Genomic DNA, 15,556 nt, shown 5'->3' with positions numbered 1-15,556 from the left:
TAAGAATTTGCTCTGGGTGCTTTGATTAGAGCATTGATTAACATTGATCGATACATCCAACAAGCTCCATAATTACAAACCACTGACCTGATTTTTCTTCTGCCTTTGCATAAATTAGAGCTTGTCTTTTATATTCTTTATATAAAAAAAATCATATTCAAATATTTGCACCATTTTACTCCAAGGATGGGAAAGTAGCACTGTTACATTACTCTTTGTGTCTCAATTGGGTGGATCTGTGGGATCCTACGGCACTGGGATCACAGTGTTGTTTTGTCAGTTAGTGCTCTGGGAGATGCATAATTCATTGTTCTTGCAGATAACATTACAGTGTTCTTAGAAGCTGTCAGGCCACTTTCTTTTTGAATTATGAGATTGGTAAACATATATATTACAATTTAGTGGAGAATTTTAAAACTTTTGTAAAAAACATTTCAGTAAAATACGGCTGTTGAGTGCTGGGATTTGTCATTAAAAGGGCTATTTTTTTTTTTTCTTTTTAAAAGAAGGATTTTTCTTCAGAAATTCTGCCAGGACCATGCAATACATAATACATAACTATGGTGCAGATGAGTTACTGTCTATTACCTATGAGAGCAGTAAATCTGAGATAAAAAATTCAACAGAAATAAAATATTGATGTCATTATGCAATAATCTCTCTGTACCAATATATTCTGCACTGTTCGAAGGTATGTTGCTTTGTTGTGAAGCTTCAGTATATCATGATCCTACAAGGTACAAGGATTTGGTATTTAAATCATAACAATGGGTGTATCTACACTGCAGAGTGTCTGTGTGTCCTGGCTTCTGGAAATAAATGGTTGGGTTTGCCAGATCTGCTTGCAGTGGCTGCAACACAGTCTGCATCTTGTGTAGATCTTGCAAGGGAACAGCAGTTTTGGGGGACAGGGAGTGGTGACCCAGTGCTGAGGATGCAGAACTGCTCAGAAGTTATCGAGGATCTTGTTGTGTTTGTGAAAACAGGACATGCAAGTAAAAGAAAATAGTTGTCTTACTGCAAAGCACGTTGCAAGGGAGAGGTGGGATTTTTTTCCCGATATGGGCTCAAAAGCATGCTTGTTTACAGGCTCAGTACAAAAAAATATAGTTGACATCACGGGGAGTAGCCCCGTGTGAGCGAGGGGAGTTAGAGAGGTCTGGGACACTGCGACAGATGGTGTATCTCTCTGCTTACCTGTGTGCTCACCGTTTGCTGTGTGTTAACACTGTCAGAAAGGAGGAGGAGGAGGAGGTTTTGCTTGCAGAGGGAGTAAAAGTAATGAAAAATTTTCCTTGCTCACCCAGGAGACTGTGAATTTGTTGCAGTCCAGAAAGCTGTTGAAAGTTACTGGACTGAAAGCAAGACTGCAGAAAAGGGATATTTAAAAGCTACCTTCCTCTAATAAAATATAGTGGCAGAGATCAAAAACCTCATTTTCTGAGAGGGTACAAGCAGTTCAACACTAAAGATTTGACTCGCTTGATTTCTTGTTACCCATGCTGCTATCTGTTATCACTGGGCGATGTGTGGGATGTATGATGTATAGCAATGTAACAGTGACCAAAAAGTACTGTTGTATTCTTGTAAATGGAAAATTACCTAAAAAGTGTCTAAGTGTGCAAAAGTGTAAAAAACCTCCAACATCTCAAGTAGAAGCAGTGAAGGTGATAACAGAAGGAAACATCAGCCACCTGCTTGACATGTTCACTCCTGGGTGAAGATGCCACTGGCAGTTGTGCAAGTCTGGAGGGTATGGAGAAAATTCTCCATTGACTTGGTTTCTGGTTTGCAGTGCCCCAGCTCCTGAGTTGGTGACTGGATGAGCTGTGGATGGTGGCAGTGTAGAAGAGGCGTGAGAATTAGTGATGGGGCAGGAGATGTCACAGGAGATGATGACTGCACTTGGTGGTCACTGGGACAGTGCCTTATCTTCTGGTGAAGAGGCTGTGCTGTGTTTGTCTGGTGTCTCTTTCTTTCCTTCTCTGTCTCCTCTTTGGTTATACAAACATTTCTGATCTGGATTTGGTACCAAGCAATAGGTCCTACTTGTGGTGTTGGAGGGCCAGATCCCCAGGTGTCCTGACTGAATGCCTTACACAGCAGAGGTGGAAGGCCATTACAAGCATATAAAAGATCATTTTATATATTTTATTTCAGAAAATAAAACCCAAAGAATCTTTTTTTTAAAAAAAATGTTTGTACCAGTGTAGGGTCACAGTTGGATGCTTTTATCAGCTTGCTGTGCTTTTATTCTGTCTTTACCCAATGGCCTTTTAAAAACATCTGAAGACTTTCAATCCCTCCAAAGACACACAGTAGTAATAATCTTATGTTTATTTGTCAGAAAAAAAAATGAAGCCATTTTTCTGGGCCCTAAGTATTAGAAAGGCAAATGGGGCCACTTAAAATGTTAACACCATTTGAAGCCAGGAGTGCTGTGGATTATATTGAACTGAAAGTTTAAGGATAGAAAAAAAGACCAGCATTTTTTGTCTAATAGTGGAGTTTCACCTAGTTGTGCAATGGCTTTATTTCCTTTGTTATCATCAGTGAAGAGAAAATGTGGCCTCTAGGTAAACTTGGAAGTTTTTTCAGCTAGGATTCTCACTGGTTGTCCTGAGTGTCTTTTGAGTGAAGTATCAGGCTTGTCACCTGCTGGAAGTGATTGGGAAGTTCTGGTGAATACTGATGGGATGCTGAATTAGGATGCAAAGATGTGTTAATGAGGCCCCTGCAACTTAAAACCCTGTGCTGTTAACAGATGGGATCAGGAGATGGCACAGCAGTATCCTGAAGTTGGGTTTTTTTTCACTTGATAGAGCCAGACTTTGATAATCAAGACTGTCTGGGACAATGCTGTAATGCTTTCAGTGATATAACTCTTTATGGTTATATAACTCTATATAATGATACAACTCTATCTCGGAGTGTGACAGGGCTATAAAAAGTGTAGTAGTTGCAGAAATACGCACTTATGCTTGCTAATCCTTGCTAAGCCTATAATTCTGATCCTTTTTTATCTTTAATAAGTGCAAGTTATTAAGCATATATAACTAGTTGCACATGGGAACTTTTTTCCTTGAGGGGGTATCAATCCTGGTGATAATAGAAGAAGTGGGTGGAGGGATTAGAGCATGAAAATGAGGTTTCTACCTTTAGCTGAAGCACAGTGTACCCTGTTGAATACATCACCTTGACAGTAATCCATAACAGTAATTTTATAGGTCACAATTTGGATATCCTTACCGTGTTCATTGCACTTTCCATGGCTGTAATAACAAAGGTCTTGATGCTATAGAGACCCACTTGTTCTGGTGTTGTTTCCTATTGCTCTGATCTGCAGAGTTTCACCCCCCCAGTGCCTTCAGGCACCAAGGAGATCACCTTCATCTCTCCATTCTGCCCGGGGTCTAGAGTGCAGCATCAAGGGAGACCTGGGCCTTGAGAAAGGACTTTGTGGGGGATGACAAGAGAAGTGGTCATTTGCCAGGACACCAGGTAGTCTTCCTGTGATAGATTGGGTGGGTTTGTTCACTAAAATGTCAGCAGGATAAAGTGCTTGTTTGCTTGGCAGGATATGCTGGGGGCCTCTTGGTGGGTGAGACCCAGATACCGTTAGGCCTGCTTAATCAGCCCCCACAGGTCTGGTCTCCACCCAGATGCCGTTAGGCCTGCTTAATCAGCCCCCACAGGTCTGGTCTCCACCCAGACGCCGTTAGGCTTGCTTAATCAGCCCCCACAGGTCAAGTCTCCACCCAGATATTGAGAGGATCGAATAAGGAAGATTGAGAACCTCCATCCCTGCGACCCCCTAGTAGCAAAACGAACATGCACAGAGCATATCGAAAGAAACTACGTCAACCGAGAAGACTGTATATAAAAAGGGACTGTAAAAAGGGAAGAGGGCCGCCGTTGATGGAGCGGAGACTCCCCGGCTGCCCAGCGCTGATTTTTGCTCACTAACTTTGCTTGCTGAAATTATAATAAATTCTGATTGGGTTGGAAACTTTTGGTCTCGGTTTCTCAACATATAACATTCCAGTGTCAAGAGTAGACAACCCAGAAAAATGATGCTAGGATATAGTCTCTTGGTATTTGAAACCATCCATTTTGGATGGGCACAGTTTGCTAGTAACCAGGGAAGACCTTCCGAGGTCACTTTGCTCCTGCTTCTGCACGACAAGCATCCCTGTTATTGTCTTCAGTGACATGCTGGTGGTGCTTTTAGCAATCACTGCAAAGGCTGAACAGTCACGAAGAGGTAGTTGTTTCCTTACTCCTACGGGTGATGCTTCGAGGCCTTATTTCTGCCCCCCACCCCCCTCTTTCTTTGCTGCTGTCAGAGACCCACCATGATGTGATGAAGAAGAGAGAATTTCCATATCCAGAACTGTTTAGCTTACTTCACAGAAATCAAGTATTTTTCTGAATCTGGTATTGCCTTTTGAGGCCTTTGTGTGCTCCGTTAGCAACCCACAATGCACGTTAACTGTCTGTAAATTTCTAGAAGTTTAATGTGCAATGAAAAAGAAATCCCGTTGGAATCAAATCTAACCCTGTGAGAGGTTGAATTCAATTGGAAGTTGATCTTTAAAGCAGTAACTCTTTGTAGATGGATACACTTTCTATGTAGAAAACTGAACACTCATAAGCCATATATAAAATATTAAGTATAAATATAGTAGAGTTAGAGAGTGTAAGAATCTATTCTGTGTATCACAGGGCATTACATTTCACTGTTACTCCTCTGCTGAACTCATGAACTTGTGTGTAACTAAACCTTTCCCTCCAGACAAACATCCAGTATTGATTTAGAAGTTTGAAGAGACTGAGGATCCACCACGTTCCTTCATATTTTTTCTTCCCTTTTCATTACACTTTTGCTTTTAAAAAAGTGTCATATTTAAATTAACCTGCCTTCAACTTCTTGCAGTGGCATCTTCTTATGCATTTTTTTTCCACTGTGCTAAAAAAGTCCCATTAAGGCACTTACATATACAATCAAGTCATCTCTCCACCTTCCTTTGATAATGTAAATGAGCTGAGCTCCTTAAACCTCTGTCTAGCCTGAATTTGGAGGTCTGGTGATGGCAGATAGACAGACATTTTAACTGCGGTTTAATCCAGCTCATCGGCAGCAGTAGGGATGAAGCTGTGGTGGCATGGATTTCAGCCTCCTCGGTCCCCAGTCAGTTTCTGTGGCCAGTATTGTAGCCAGGTGTGTTCACAGCTGACTCCTCAATATTCCCATTGGTCAGCATCTCCAAGCCTAGCTCTTACAGTTATATGTCTGAGGAGTAGGTGACTTTTTTCCAAAGCAAATCACATGCTGAATTGCTCATCTCCTAAGATCTCTGTATCCTTTTCAGAACTGTTCTTTGCTAGGGACATTTACCTCTCCCGCACTGGAGATAACAATTTCTGTTGCTTTTGCCTAGATAGCTGATTTCCACTTATAACGCATTTTAATGGCACATGCCCAGTTACCAAGCACATCGTCCTGCGTGACTGCCCTCACTACTGTTTAACATTCTTCTAATCTTTCTGTCATCTGGGCATTTTATCAGTCATTTTATAAGGACTTTCAAACCATAGAGAAAAGCACTGAATAGAAAGGGACCTGTTCACTGGGGTCCAGAAGGCTCTCAGTAATAATTTTTTACTGTTTTCCACTACTCCTTGTTTGATATCTGCCAGGTAGCAAGTTCTTCATCCATTTAACCTGTAACTTACTGAACTGCGTAGTCTCAATATTTTCTTAGGAGTGTCACACACTGTCAATTCAGTGAAGATTACCATACGAGAGGATTTGGCCAACCTGTGGCTCTCGGATGATTCAAATGCAGCATCAGGATGAGGTGATATATGATGAACACCATGGCTGTGCTGATCTGGGAGCTGTTGAGTCCTTGACTGCAGGTGGGAGCAAACTAGGGGCAGCCGCTGAGGTTGTCATCAAGTCAATGGTTCCCATTGCTGCCCAGCCCCAGAAAGGGAGCACTGGTACAGGGAGCTGCCCTGGCTCATGCCTCTCTGGTGTACATCAGATATATGCTGTGGCTCCGGCTGGCCATTGTATTTGGCTTGCAACTTGTTTTGTCAGGGTGTTTGGCTGTCTTCCTGAACCAAATTTATACTCTTATCAAATAATGAAATTAACATTGTGGGGCATTTTATATCATTCCATACTGACAGCCATTCATTATGTTCCTTTCCTTTTCTTTTTTATTAAACGTATTGAAACTCAGATCGTCTTTTCTCTCATTTTGCCCGGCACTGAGATAAAGCAGAGTAACCTGTAATTACTTTGGTCAGCCCATTTGCCCTTTCTGCATATGGGTGCAGAAAACTTTTAGGTTGTGCTCTGGGAGTTCTTTAAAAGCTTCATTGTTACTGTAATAAATATAGCCAGAGAAGGATTCTTCCCATGTCTTTAGCTTTCCATGTCCTTTGTCATAAGCCATAATTTCTCATTCACATACTTGTTCCCATCCCTGTGTGCTTTATTATATACTGCTTTTTCATTTCTAGCAGCTGCCTTCCTTTTGACCATGAGCCTTTGGCCTTTTTCCTTGACCATTGAATGGCACCGTTTTTCTATCTGACGAACTCCTAAAAGGCAGTTGACTGACATTTACAGGACTTAGTCTTTTTTTTTTTCCCAAAACTTGCACTCGTATTTTATATACTTATGGGAAAGAAATCCTTGGTGCCCTCTGTGTGTGTATAAAGTTTAGCTTTAGTTGCAGAAACATGAAATTTAAGAAGTTAAGCACTGTAAATTTACAGCTATGTCAGAATTAAATTTAAAAATACACTGTATACCAAATGTAGTCTAGTGGTGTATAAATCTTGACACTTTTCATCAGTAGATCTCAAAATGGCTTGCAAAGTAGGTCATTAGCTTTATCTTCATTTTAAGAAGAAACTGAAGCTCAGAGAGGTAGAGTGATATGCCCAAGATTATCCAGTGATTCTTCATCCATTTTGAGCTCCCCAGTAGTTGCAGTGGGTAGATGGTAACTGGAAATACAACACCAAGCAAGAACAGAGGAGAGATGTAAAAATTATCCCAAGAGTGCCGTGCATTATCAGACAGTGGAATGCACAGAATTTCAAATTGGAAAATTTATCCTAATATTTTGAATTACATTTGAATAGACTCTGTGGTTCTTCAGTCAGTAAATAGTTTGACTGCATCATGGGAGTGATTGAGGTTTGTTTGACTATTATTCTATTTATTCAGGAATCCCATTTATCCCTCTCTCTCTAACAAAGCGAAATCAGGATGATTAAGTTTTTCAAAGAGACAATGAGCTCTTTCAGCTATACTTTACCTGCAATAAAGAGCAAACAGCCAGCCATTGCAATGATTTTACTGTCTGAACATTTAGAAATAGTTGAGATTTGTAGATGCTAACTATTGATGCAAAAAGATGATCCATGTTACCAATTGAATTCCAAACTGCCTACTTCTGAGTGGTGCTGGCTCTTTGCTTTTGTGGGTAAGTTATAGAGTATATATTATTTAAGCATTCTGTATGTTAACTGTTTCCTGCTCCGCAGTGAGAGGAGAGTGGTGGGCTTGGCAGTGTTAGGTTAACGGTTGGACTCGATGATCTTAAAGGTCTTTTCTAACCTAAACGATTCTGTGGTCTGGAGGTGTTACTTACACTCCTGCAGGCAGGAATCAACACAAGCATTGCTGTAATTACCCTTTGCAGTTGTTTTTTACACAGACTATCATTCTTAACCCAAGTGTTTTCACTGCAGTCTGAGATATTGGATAGTTCACTGTTACACTGATTTAAAAGCCTTCATTATTTCTGATCCTTTTAAGACCAGGCAAACCTTGTCAAAAAGGTTAATTGCAACCCAGTAGAGCTACACTAATGTTTTATTAGGGGGAACTAGTCATGTCTAGATTTTTTCAGAGCAAGTGTACTATAAAGAACATTAACATCTTGCCTTGAGATTTTTAAACTCTTCATAAACTCCAATGTATCAATTTAGCTTCAAAATAGCATAATATAGTTTATGAACTAGAGATTTTGATTTTTTTTTTTCAGTGTGCCTGCTAGGTAGGTGGCTAAATCTGTATTTGGATCTGTACACAAATCCAGTCAGAGAGACTGCAAATTTTCAACTCCTAATTATGAGGAGAATTTGAAGGGGTTTCTCACTTCCAGACACTTACATTTGAAATATTTGCTGTTATCTTTGAAAGCAATGGGTAGGTCTGTTGACTGCTGAGGTTTGTACAGGGAAGGTGGCTTAAGCACTAGTGGAGCAAAAGAGCTAAAGTCTTATTTGCTCATTAGCCTATGCCTGGGCAGGGACTTCTACCTGGTGGAAGGAACTGCCCAGGTCTGACCCAGGCCCCTTGCAGGAGTGTCCGTGTGTGACGAGCACCAGGACTTGCTCCTTGGTGCATGTGGGAGCACCATCAGTTTTGGGTGGAGTCTAACAAATTCTCTGACTTCTTGGGAGGACTCAGATGGATTTAAAGATTTTGTCTCCAGATAGCCATTAAGAAAGTGATTCTGTCCCATCACTTCCAGCATCACTTCTGCTTGGAGAAGCCTCCCTTGTTGCACTTTCTTTGGACAGCTTTTGCCCTGATCCTTTTTATGCTTTGCCATACACTGCAACAGCATCTTCGGCCTGGATGACATTTCTCCTTACTTAGAGAAGGCAGCAGAGAAGAGGAGCTGGTGTTGGAGATGAATGAGAGTGTTTGTGTACTGGATTGATCTGCAGGGTGTATTAATGGGAAGGAGATTGGTGACCAGAAGGACAGAGAGAGCTGTCCCTACGACAATGCAAGGGTGTGGTTCACAGAATGTTATTGAACACAGAGTAAGCAGTGAGTGTGGCGGTGGAGTGGAGCTGTTAGGAGAGCACCTGCTGCAGAGCTGTTCCCATCCCAGCTGTCCAGTATAAAACACAGTGACTGATTCAGGATCTCGGGAAGAAAAATGTGTGGGCATAGTACTACTCTTGCTGGAGGAGCAGCTGATGGAAAGGCACATGCTGTAGTGAGTAAGAGGTTTCAGGTAAGATAGTTGGACTTTCTGACGGTGGAGGGATGATAGGATCAGGTTCTAAGCTGGAAATACCATTTCCCCCTTAGACACCACATAGTTTCCGTAGTGGTGTATGAATCTACGGAGTGTCTGAGTGAACATCTTAGACCCATCTGGAAAGCTTTTCACTCTCTGAGGAGGTGTTTGGGCAATTTATCTGCTTCGCTTGACTATTGCCTTCCTCCCTTCCACACTCCTGCACTCCCTCAGGCATCCTGGCACAACGTTAATAGCTTCGACTTATGTTGTAGTATCTAAGGTTTGAAAGAAATACCAATTTATTTTTTTAAAATTAATTTAGTACTCCTTTTTTTTCTCTTCAGAGAAACTTGGCTCAGCCGGTGTGAAGTATGCCACCAAGTCATCCCCGGCTCAGTTAGCCCCACAGTCAGAGGGCTGTCAAGTTGGGAATCCTAATTAGAGCTAGAGACATGCTGAGTATTTTGTGGATGTAAAATATTTAATTGTGACTAAAATGCATGGAGGAAGAAGAAAGTTGCATGCTTGGAAGGACAGCATTACAGCTGGGCCAAGGCAGAGACTAGTTTGGTTTCATGTCTATCAGCATGCTTGCTTTCTTCATGTCCTGTTTTCATAACTGTATGGAGTTGTTAAACCTGCATCTTCAATTTATTGGGAATGCAGCAATTTTAATTTGAGTAATGTATAGGAACAGGGAAATATTTTGCTAGGCTCCTGTTTAAGAACATGCCCTTGTTTTGGATCATAATGCATGCAGATCATGAGGGTTTTTTTTTAAAGCAGGGGTACCAATTCTTCTGGTTTTGTCCATGAATCAGAAAGTAATTAGAGAAGCAGGGGAAGCAATCATTTTATGTGTATGTTATTCCAGAATTTTCCATTTGAGGTAGTTAATGTCTTACTCTGAAATACCCGGTTTAACTTCTTGTAAGGAGAAGCAGCTGCTGGCCTGATCTGGTGTGTGATCTGATGATGTTGCCTGTGTTCCTAAGAATTTGAGTGCAATGGTGCAAGTTCAGGGTCTCATTTTTCAAGTGATGCTGTGGAAGAAAGATGCGATCCAGCTGAGCTGAAGAGAGCATCAGAAGTGTTGCTTTTTCTCATGAGTAGGGTTTTTTTTCCCTCTTGCACCTGCTATTTGTGCCAGTCCTTTACTCCTTCCAGACTGAAAATATCTGTGAGGACAGGCGGTCACTAATACATGGGATAAAATTATCATTCTTTTCAAGTCTCTGTCTATAGAGGAAAAGAAAAGAGAGAATCATTTGAAGAAACATTGACAGCAGTAGGCAGCTATGCAAATTTTGCCTGGTCTATTTAAACATACGCATTGGTTTTAAATATAATTCTGAACTTATCTAGTCTACAACAAGGTCAAGAAACAGAGAAATGTACCCTGTACAGATTATTTCAGACACAAGGCAGCCTGTATACATTTTCACCTTCCCACTCATACCCCAGCATCTTGCTGTTGCTATGTTTTTAATTCTCTTGGGTTGTAAATAGGAAACAAAAGAACTTGGTACTTTTTCACACTATTGCAGATGGATAGGTTGGAGCAGGTAGAATAATGCTGGACTTTTTGCTGAATTAGAGAAAAGTCATGTTAGCGTATACTGTACTTCCAATGTCCAGGATCATGGGCTTCACAGGGCTGAAAGAAATGTGAAAATGTGAAGTCTCTAAATGAGGTTGGAAGAGTTTTTGCAAAAGGTCTGCTCTAGCACAAAACAAAGCTTTGGTCTTGGTGGAGAAAGGACATGACGAAATGGTTTGTCCTGTGAAAAGAAGAGGTCAGACCAGATGAGCGCAGTGGTAACCCTGAATGCTAAAATGTATGGCTTCTTTCTTTCGCATGACATTGATGATCTCACCAAGGTGGAAAGGGAGTATTTGAAAAAGTCATAGTTCTTCCTTTCTTTTTATTTTTACAGCAAAATGTTCACTGTTGTTTGGTAGGTGTCTGTCTTCTCCAGCTTCTTGTGGTACATTTTCCCCAACTTCCCCAGGCTTTTTGTATTTGTTGTTAATGCAGAACGGATGTTTTTCTTACCTGAGGTGATAACAAGGGAATTCTTACCAGTTTTGCTTTTCTAAGAGGAGAGGCATTTTTAAAATCCATATTTTGTGAGTGGGATCTCTCAGCCTGTGAAGCACCATGGAAAAGGATTTCTAGAGAGTACATGAAGCCAGCCCCTGACTCTTCTCCAAATCCTCATCAAATTACTGTACAGATCGATGCCCTAAACCTCAGAAAACAAAGTAAATCTTGAATCATTAACCATCAGCCATCAGAAAGGTCACAGAATCACAGAACGCTTGAGGTTGGAAGGGACTTCTGGAGGTCATCTTGTCCAAGCCCCCTGCTCAAGCAGAGCTGTCTATCACTAGTTGCCCAGGACCATGTCCATATAGCTTTGGAATATCTCCAAGGATGGAGACTCCATAACATCTCTGGGCAACCTGTGCTAGTGCTTGGTCAGCCTCACAGTAAAACAGTGTTTCCTGATGTTCAGATGGAGCCTCTTGTGTTTCATTTTGTGCCCATTGCCTCTGGCCATGTCACTGGACACCTCTGAAAAGAGCGTGACTCTGTCCTCTTTGCACCCTCCCTTCAGGTATTAGTAAGATCTGCCCCCTGCTCCCCGCCCCGAGCCTTCTCTCCTCCAGGCTGGACAGTCCCAGCTCTTTCAGCCTTTCCTCAGAGAAGAGATGCTCCAGTCCCTTAATCATCTTCATGGCCCTTTGTTGGACTCTATTCAATATGTCCATGTCTCTCTTGTACGGGGGAGCCCAGCACACAGGACACAACACTCTAGGTACTGGCCTCACCAGTGCTGAGTAGATGAGTAGGATCACCTCCCTTGACCTGCTGGCCATACTTTGTCTAATGCAGCCAAGGATACCATTCACTTTCTTTGCAGCAAGGGCACATTTCTGGCTCATGTTCAACCTGGTCCACCAGAAACCCCAGGTCCTTTTCTGCCAAGCTGCTTTCCAGCTGGGTGGCCCCCAGCATATATTGGTGCATGGGGTTGTACCTCCTTAGGTACAGAACTTTGCGCTTCTTGTTATTGAACTTCATGAGGTTCCTCTCAGAGTTGGAGTAGGTGACAAAGCTGAGATATGACAAATGAGGGTGTTCGGGACTGAGTCCAGCAGTTTGGCTGTGGTGGTTTTGGCTTTGCTGAGCACATTTCCATCACTCATGTATCAACTCTGTGGGGCAGGGTGACAAACTAAAGCTTAAGGACTGGCCTGAATTTGTCCCCAGGGACCACAGGGACATGTCTTTCCAGGGGAGGAGAGATGCTCTTTTTCTCTGGTTCTTGCAGCGTGGTTGCAGCATGCCAGAAGCAATCAGCTGGATGCACTGTGGCCTCCAGCAATTATGAGAAATGTCAGGGCAGAACTGTCATGATGCTGTTACAATGCTCACTTGTTCTTTGAAATCACTGGCTAAGAAAGATAAGGAACAGTTCTGACTTTTCTTTTAAAGCTGTCTCCTTGCCACAATTTTATAGACAATTAGGAAAAAGAAAACCACAAGAATTTTTTGTAGAAATTAATAGTTCATACTCAGATCACTATAGTCTCTCTTGACCTTGTTTAATACAAAGTGCATGTTCCTAATTGAATAACTCTGTAAGCTCGAGAAGCATGAGGCATATCCAAAGTTCACATTTAAGGTTTAGATTTGAAAACTTAATAAAATACTTCTCTTTTTTACCTTTTTCTAGTGCATTTTTGAGGTCATACATAAATAGCCAGACACAAATGGTTTGTGGTGTGCTGGTGGTGTATCATGATATTTAGATCTGTTCTGATTGCTAAATGATGAACAATGGATTTACATTTGTGTGAATGTCATATATATGTGGAAAATTGCAAAGCCAAACTGTAAATTGGTTTTTTTTTCTTGAAGTTTTATTGTCTTGTCTGTTCTCTGTTCTTCATTTTATCTACCCCAGGGCTTCCCTTAACTTTCTAAGTCCCTGACTCCTATCAGACAGTAGGTATTTAAAAATAAACCTAGCTAACATAGAGATGTTGTTTCCTTTCTCAGATGTGACATTCCCCCCAATTTTCACCTACTCAGCATTCAAATTAAATAAAAGTAAAACCTTCTCCTGAACCCATTTCCTGTCCATAACTTGTTTGATACTTTATACACACCTGTGTAGTAAAATATGAGGTTGTACTGGGCTAAACTGAATGTTGAGCATCTCCTTCAGTGCTCTTGGGGAGGCATTTCCTTCCTTCAGATATCTGGATTTTCAGTTTTTCTGCTTAACACTGAGGTGCTACAGTGCTTAAACTCTTGGCGTTTTCTTTGCTACCGCCGATCTACCTCATCCATTGGCGTATCCACGCCACCTGTCACGTTTGGGTGTTTTTCCAGCAGCAGTGACTTGGTGACACGTTCCCAGGTCAGTGTGGCTGTCAGTAACAAACCCTGATTGCTCCTTTCTGAACGTTGCAGAGAAAATTCCCCAGGGGCGGCCCAGTGTGTGGGTCTCAAGCTACCATTAAGGCAGCTGTTTATCATTAGTTTAACAGGTACATGTATTTCTTAATGCCATTTAAAATCTAGTACTCTATCTGTCTTAGAAGTCTTAATGATTTTTTTTTTTTAATCTGAAGCATTGCTGTTGATGCAGCCTGAATTTTACTGAATTTTTTTTTTTTTTTTTTTTTAAAGTTTTAGTTTTGTCCCTGAAGGCTAGTTGGGGCAAGAAACAGTAAAGACTTAAGGATCAGACTTTTGGGGCTGCTCCAGTGGCTCTGAATCAGCAGGAGCCTTTCTGTAGCTGGGGAGGATTTTACTTCAGCAGGATTTGCAGACTTGGGAAGCCTTTGCATTAACTTCAGTGGCTCAGAATTAGATTTCAGCAGCAGTGTAACTCCCCAGAAGGCTGAAAGCACAACGTGATCTCTCTAACACAATGTCTCCAAAAGGCAGAAGAAAGAACGAGCCAGAGCATTTTGATTTTACTCAGATTTACTCGTGGTTGCCTTGAAGCAGCGGTATTTTTCCTCTTTTGCAAGGTCTTTAAGCCTGGAGCCTGAAGCTGTTCTGTGCAGCAATTTAGAGAAATTATTCAAGTCTAAGACTTAATATCAGTGAACACAAAGATTTACTAGTGATGAATGAGATCTGAGTACTTGTGACATGATTTCCTTCTTTCCTGCAGGTTGGACAAAGTTTGCTCGGTTGACACGGGCCCTGACGAACAGCCGGAGCGTACTGCAGCAGCTAACACCAATGAACAAGGCTGAGGTGGTGCACAAACACTCCCGGTTAGCCGAAGTAAGTGGGACAGACACCAGCCTGCTCCCTTTGTAAGGCAGGAAGAGATGGGGGGGGGGGAAAAAACCCCTAATTTCCATTAATAAATAATATTTTTAGAATATTTCCCAACTCTGATTTTTTTCAACCTCTCCTCTGCTTATCCTAAAGCAGCACTGTGTGCCAAGTCCATGTTTCTGGGACAGGTCATGCTCTTTCAGTCATGAAAATAGTCTCCATAGGTCAATTTTACTTACATGGCCCTATTTCTGTGCATGGCAATTCTGTTTGCTGGTTGTTGCTTAGCCTGGGGTGCACAGTGTGCTCCTCTACATGCTATCTCAGTGACATGGAACCAGATTTGATGTCCTTGAGCCCTGTGGATGGTCGCTTATTCTCTCAGGGCAATGGGATTGTTTGAGAAACCTCTTTGGAAGTATCCCCGTCTTGGGTCCCTGGGGTTGTACAGGCACGCTGACTACATATATACCTTAATCTCAACTTTCTTGCAAAAAGTCATTCCTGCAGTATTTTGCTCATCATTTTTTTCTTCAGAACTGATGAAATGAACTCTTTGGCAGGTTGCAAACATCTCCTTAACAGTGCAGATGGTGCAACAAGTGAATGCCTTCAGGTTAACTGATGAAACAGAGGTACTGCTTTCATCTTCATGTCCATTGGTAATGAAAAATATATGGGTCAAAAATATATGGTCAAAATATACGGGCTACTGAAAATGACAGCCCTAGCCACCTTGTTCCAGAGAGCTTGTCCTGGGTTCAATGCTAAGAACTGGTAGCAGCTTTAATTTTTTTTTCATTCCCTTTCTGGTTTTAGTGGCCTTTGATAATAAAAACTCAAATTAAAATCAGAACGGAACCCCACAGTTTTCAGGTGTTGGCAGTGTGATGTTTTCCCTTGAATTATCCCATACCAATAGCTTGGATGACTGCTGAGTTACTCTCACGTCTTGCTTTTATAATTCATGATGTTTCAGTCTTCTGTGAATTCAGTTATATACATTATTGGCTTAGTCTAGAGAAGGGAAGACTGGAGAAGGTGTGGTAACAATATTCAATTAAGTCTAAAGCAGTTGCATAGAACGAGGGACAAAATTGTTCACCAGGACCACTACAGCTAGAGAAAAAGTAACGTCATTAAGTCACAGCAAGGAAGATTTAGATCAAGCAGTAGG

The 15,556-nt window shown here is 41.5% G+C and overlaps 1 protein-coding gene across 1 annotated transcript in view; it reads left to right on the top strand.

The window, feature by feature from the left end:
• The window catches only part of KCNH5 (potassium voltage-gated channel subfamily H member 5), a 161,571-nt gene that overhangs the window by 26,255 nt on the left and 119,760 nt on the right, over positions 1-15,556 (top strand). The window contains exon 5 of the mRNA XM_074821617.1: positions 14,267-14,382. Within this exon, the coding sequence (XP_074677718.1) occupies positions 14,267-14,382 (116 nt within the window). The remainder of the gene's footprint in view (positions 1-14,266; positions 14,383-15,556) is intronic.

Source organism: Strix aluco, chromosome 4 (assembly GCF_031877795.1).
Source record: "Strix aluco isolate bStrAlu1 chromosome 4, bStrAlu1.hap1, whole genome shotgun sequence".
Lineage (NCBI taxonomy): Eukaryota > Metazoa > Chordata > Aves > Strigiformes > Strigidae > Strix > Strix aluco.
This window is presented reverse-complemented; position numbering and strand designations above follow the sequence as displayed.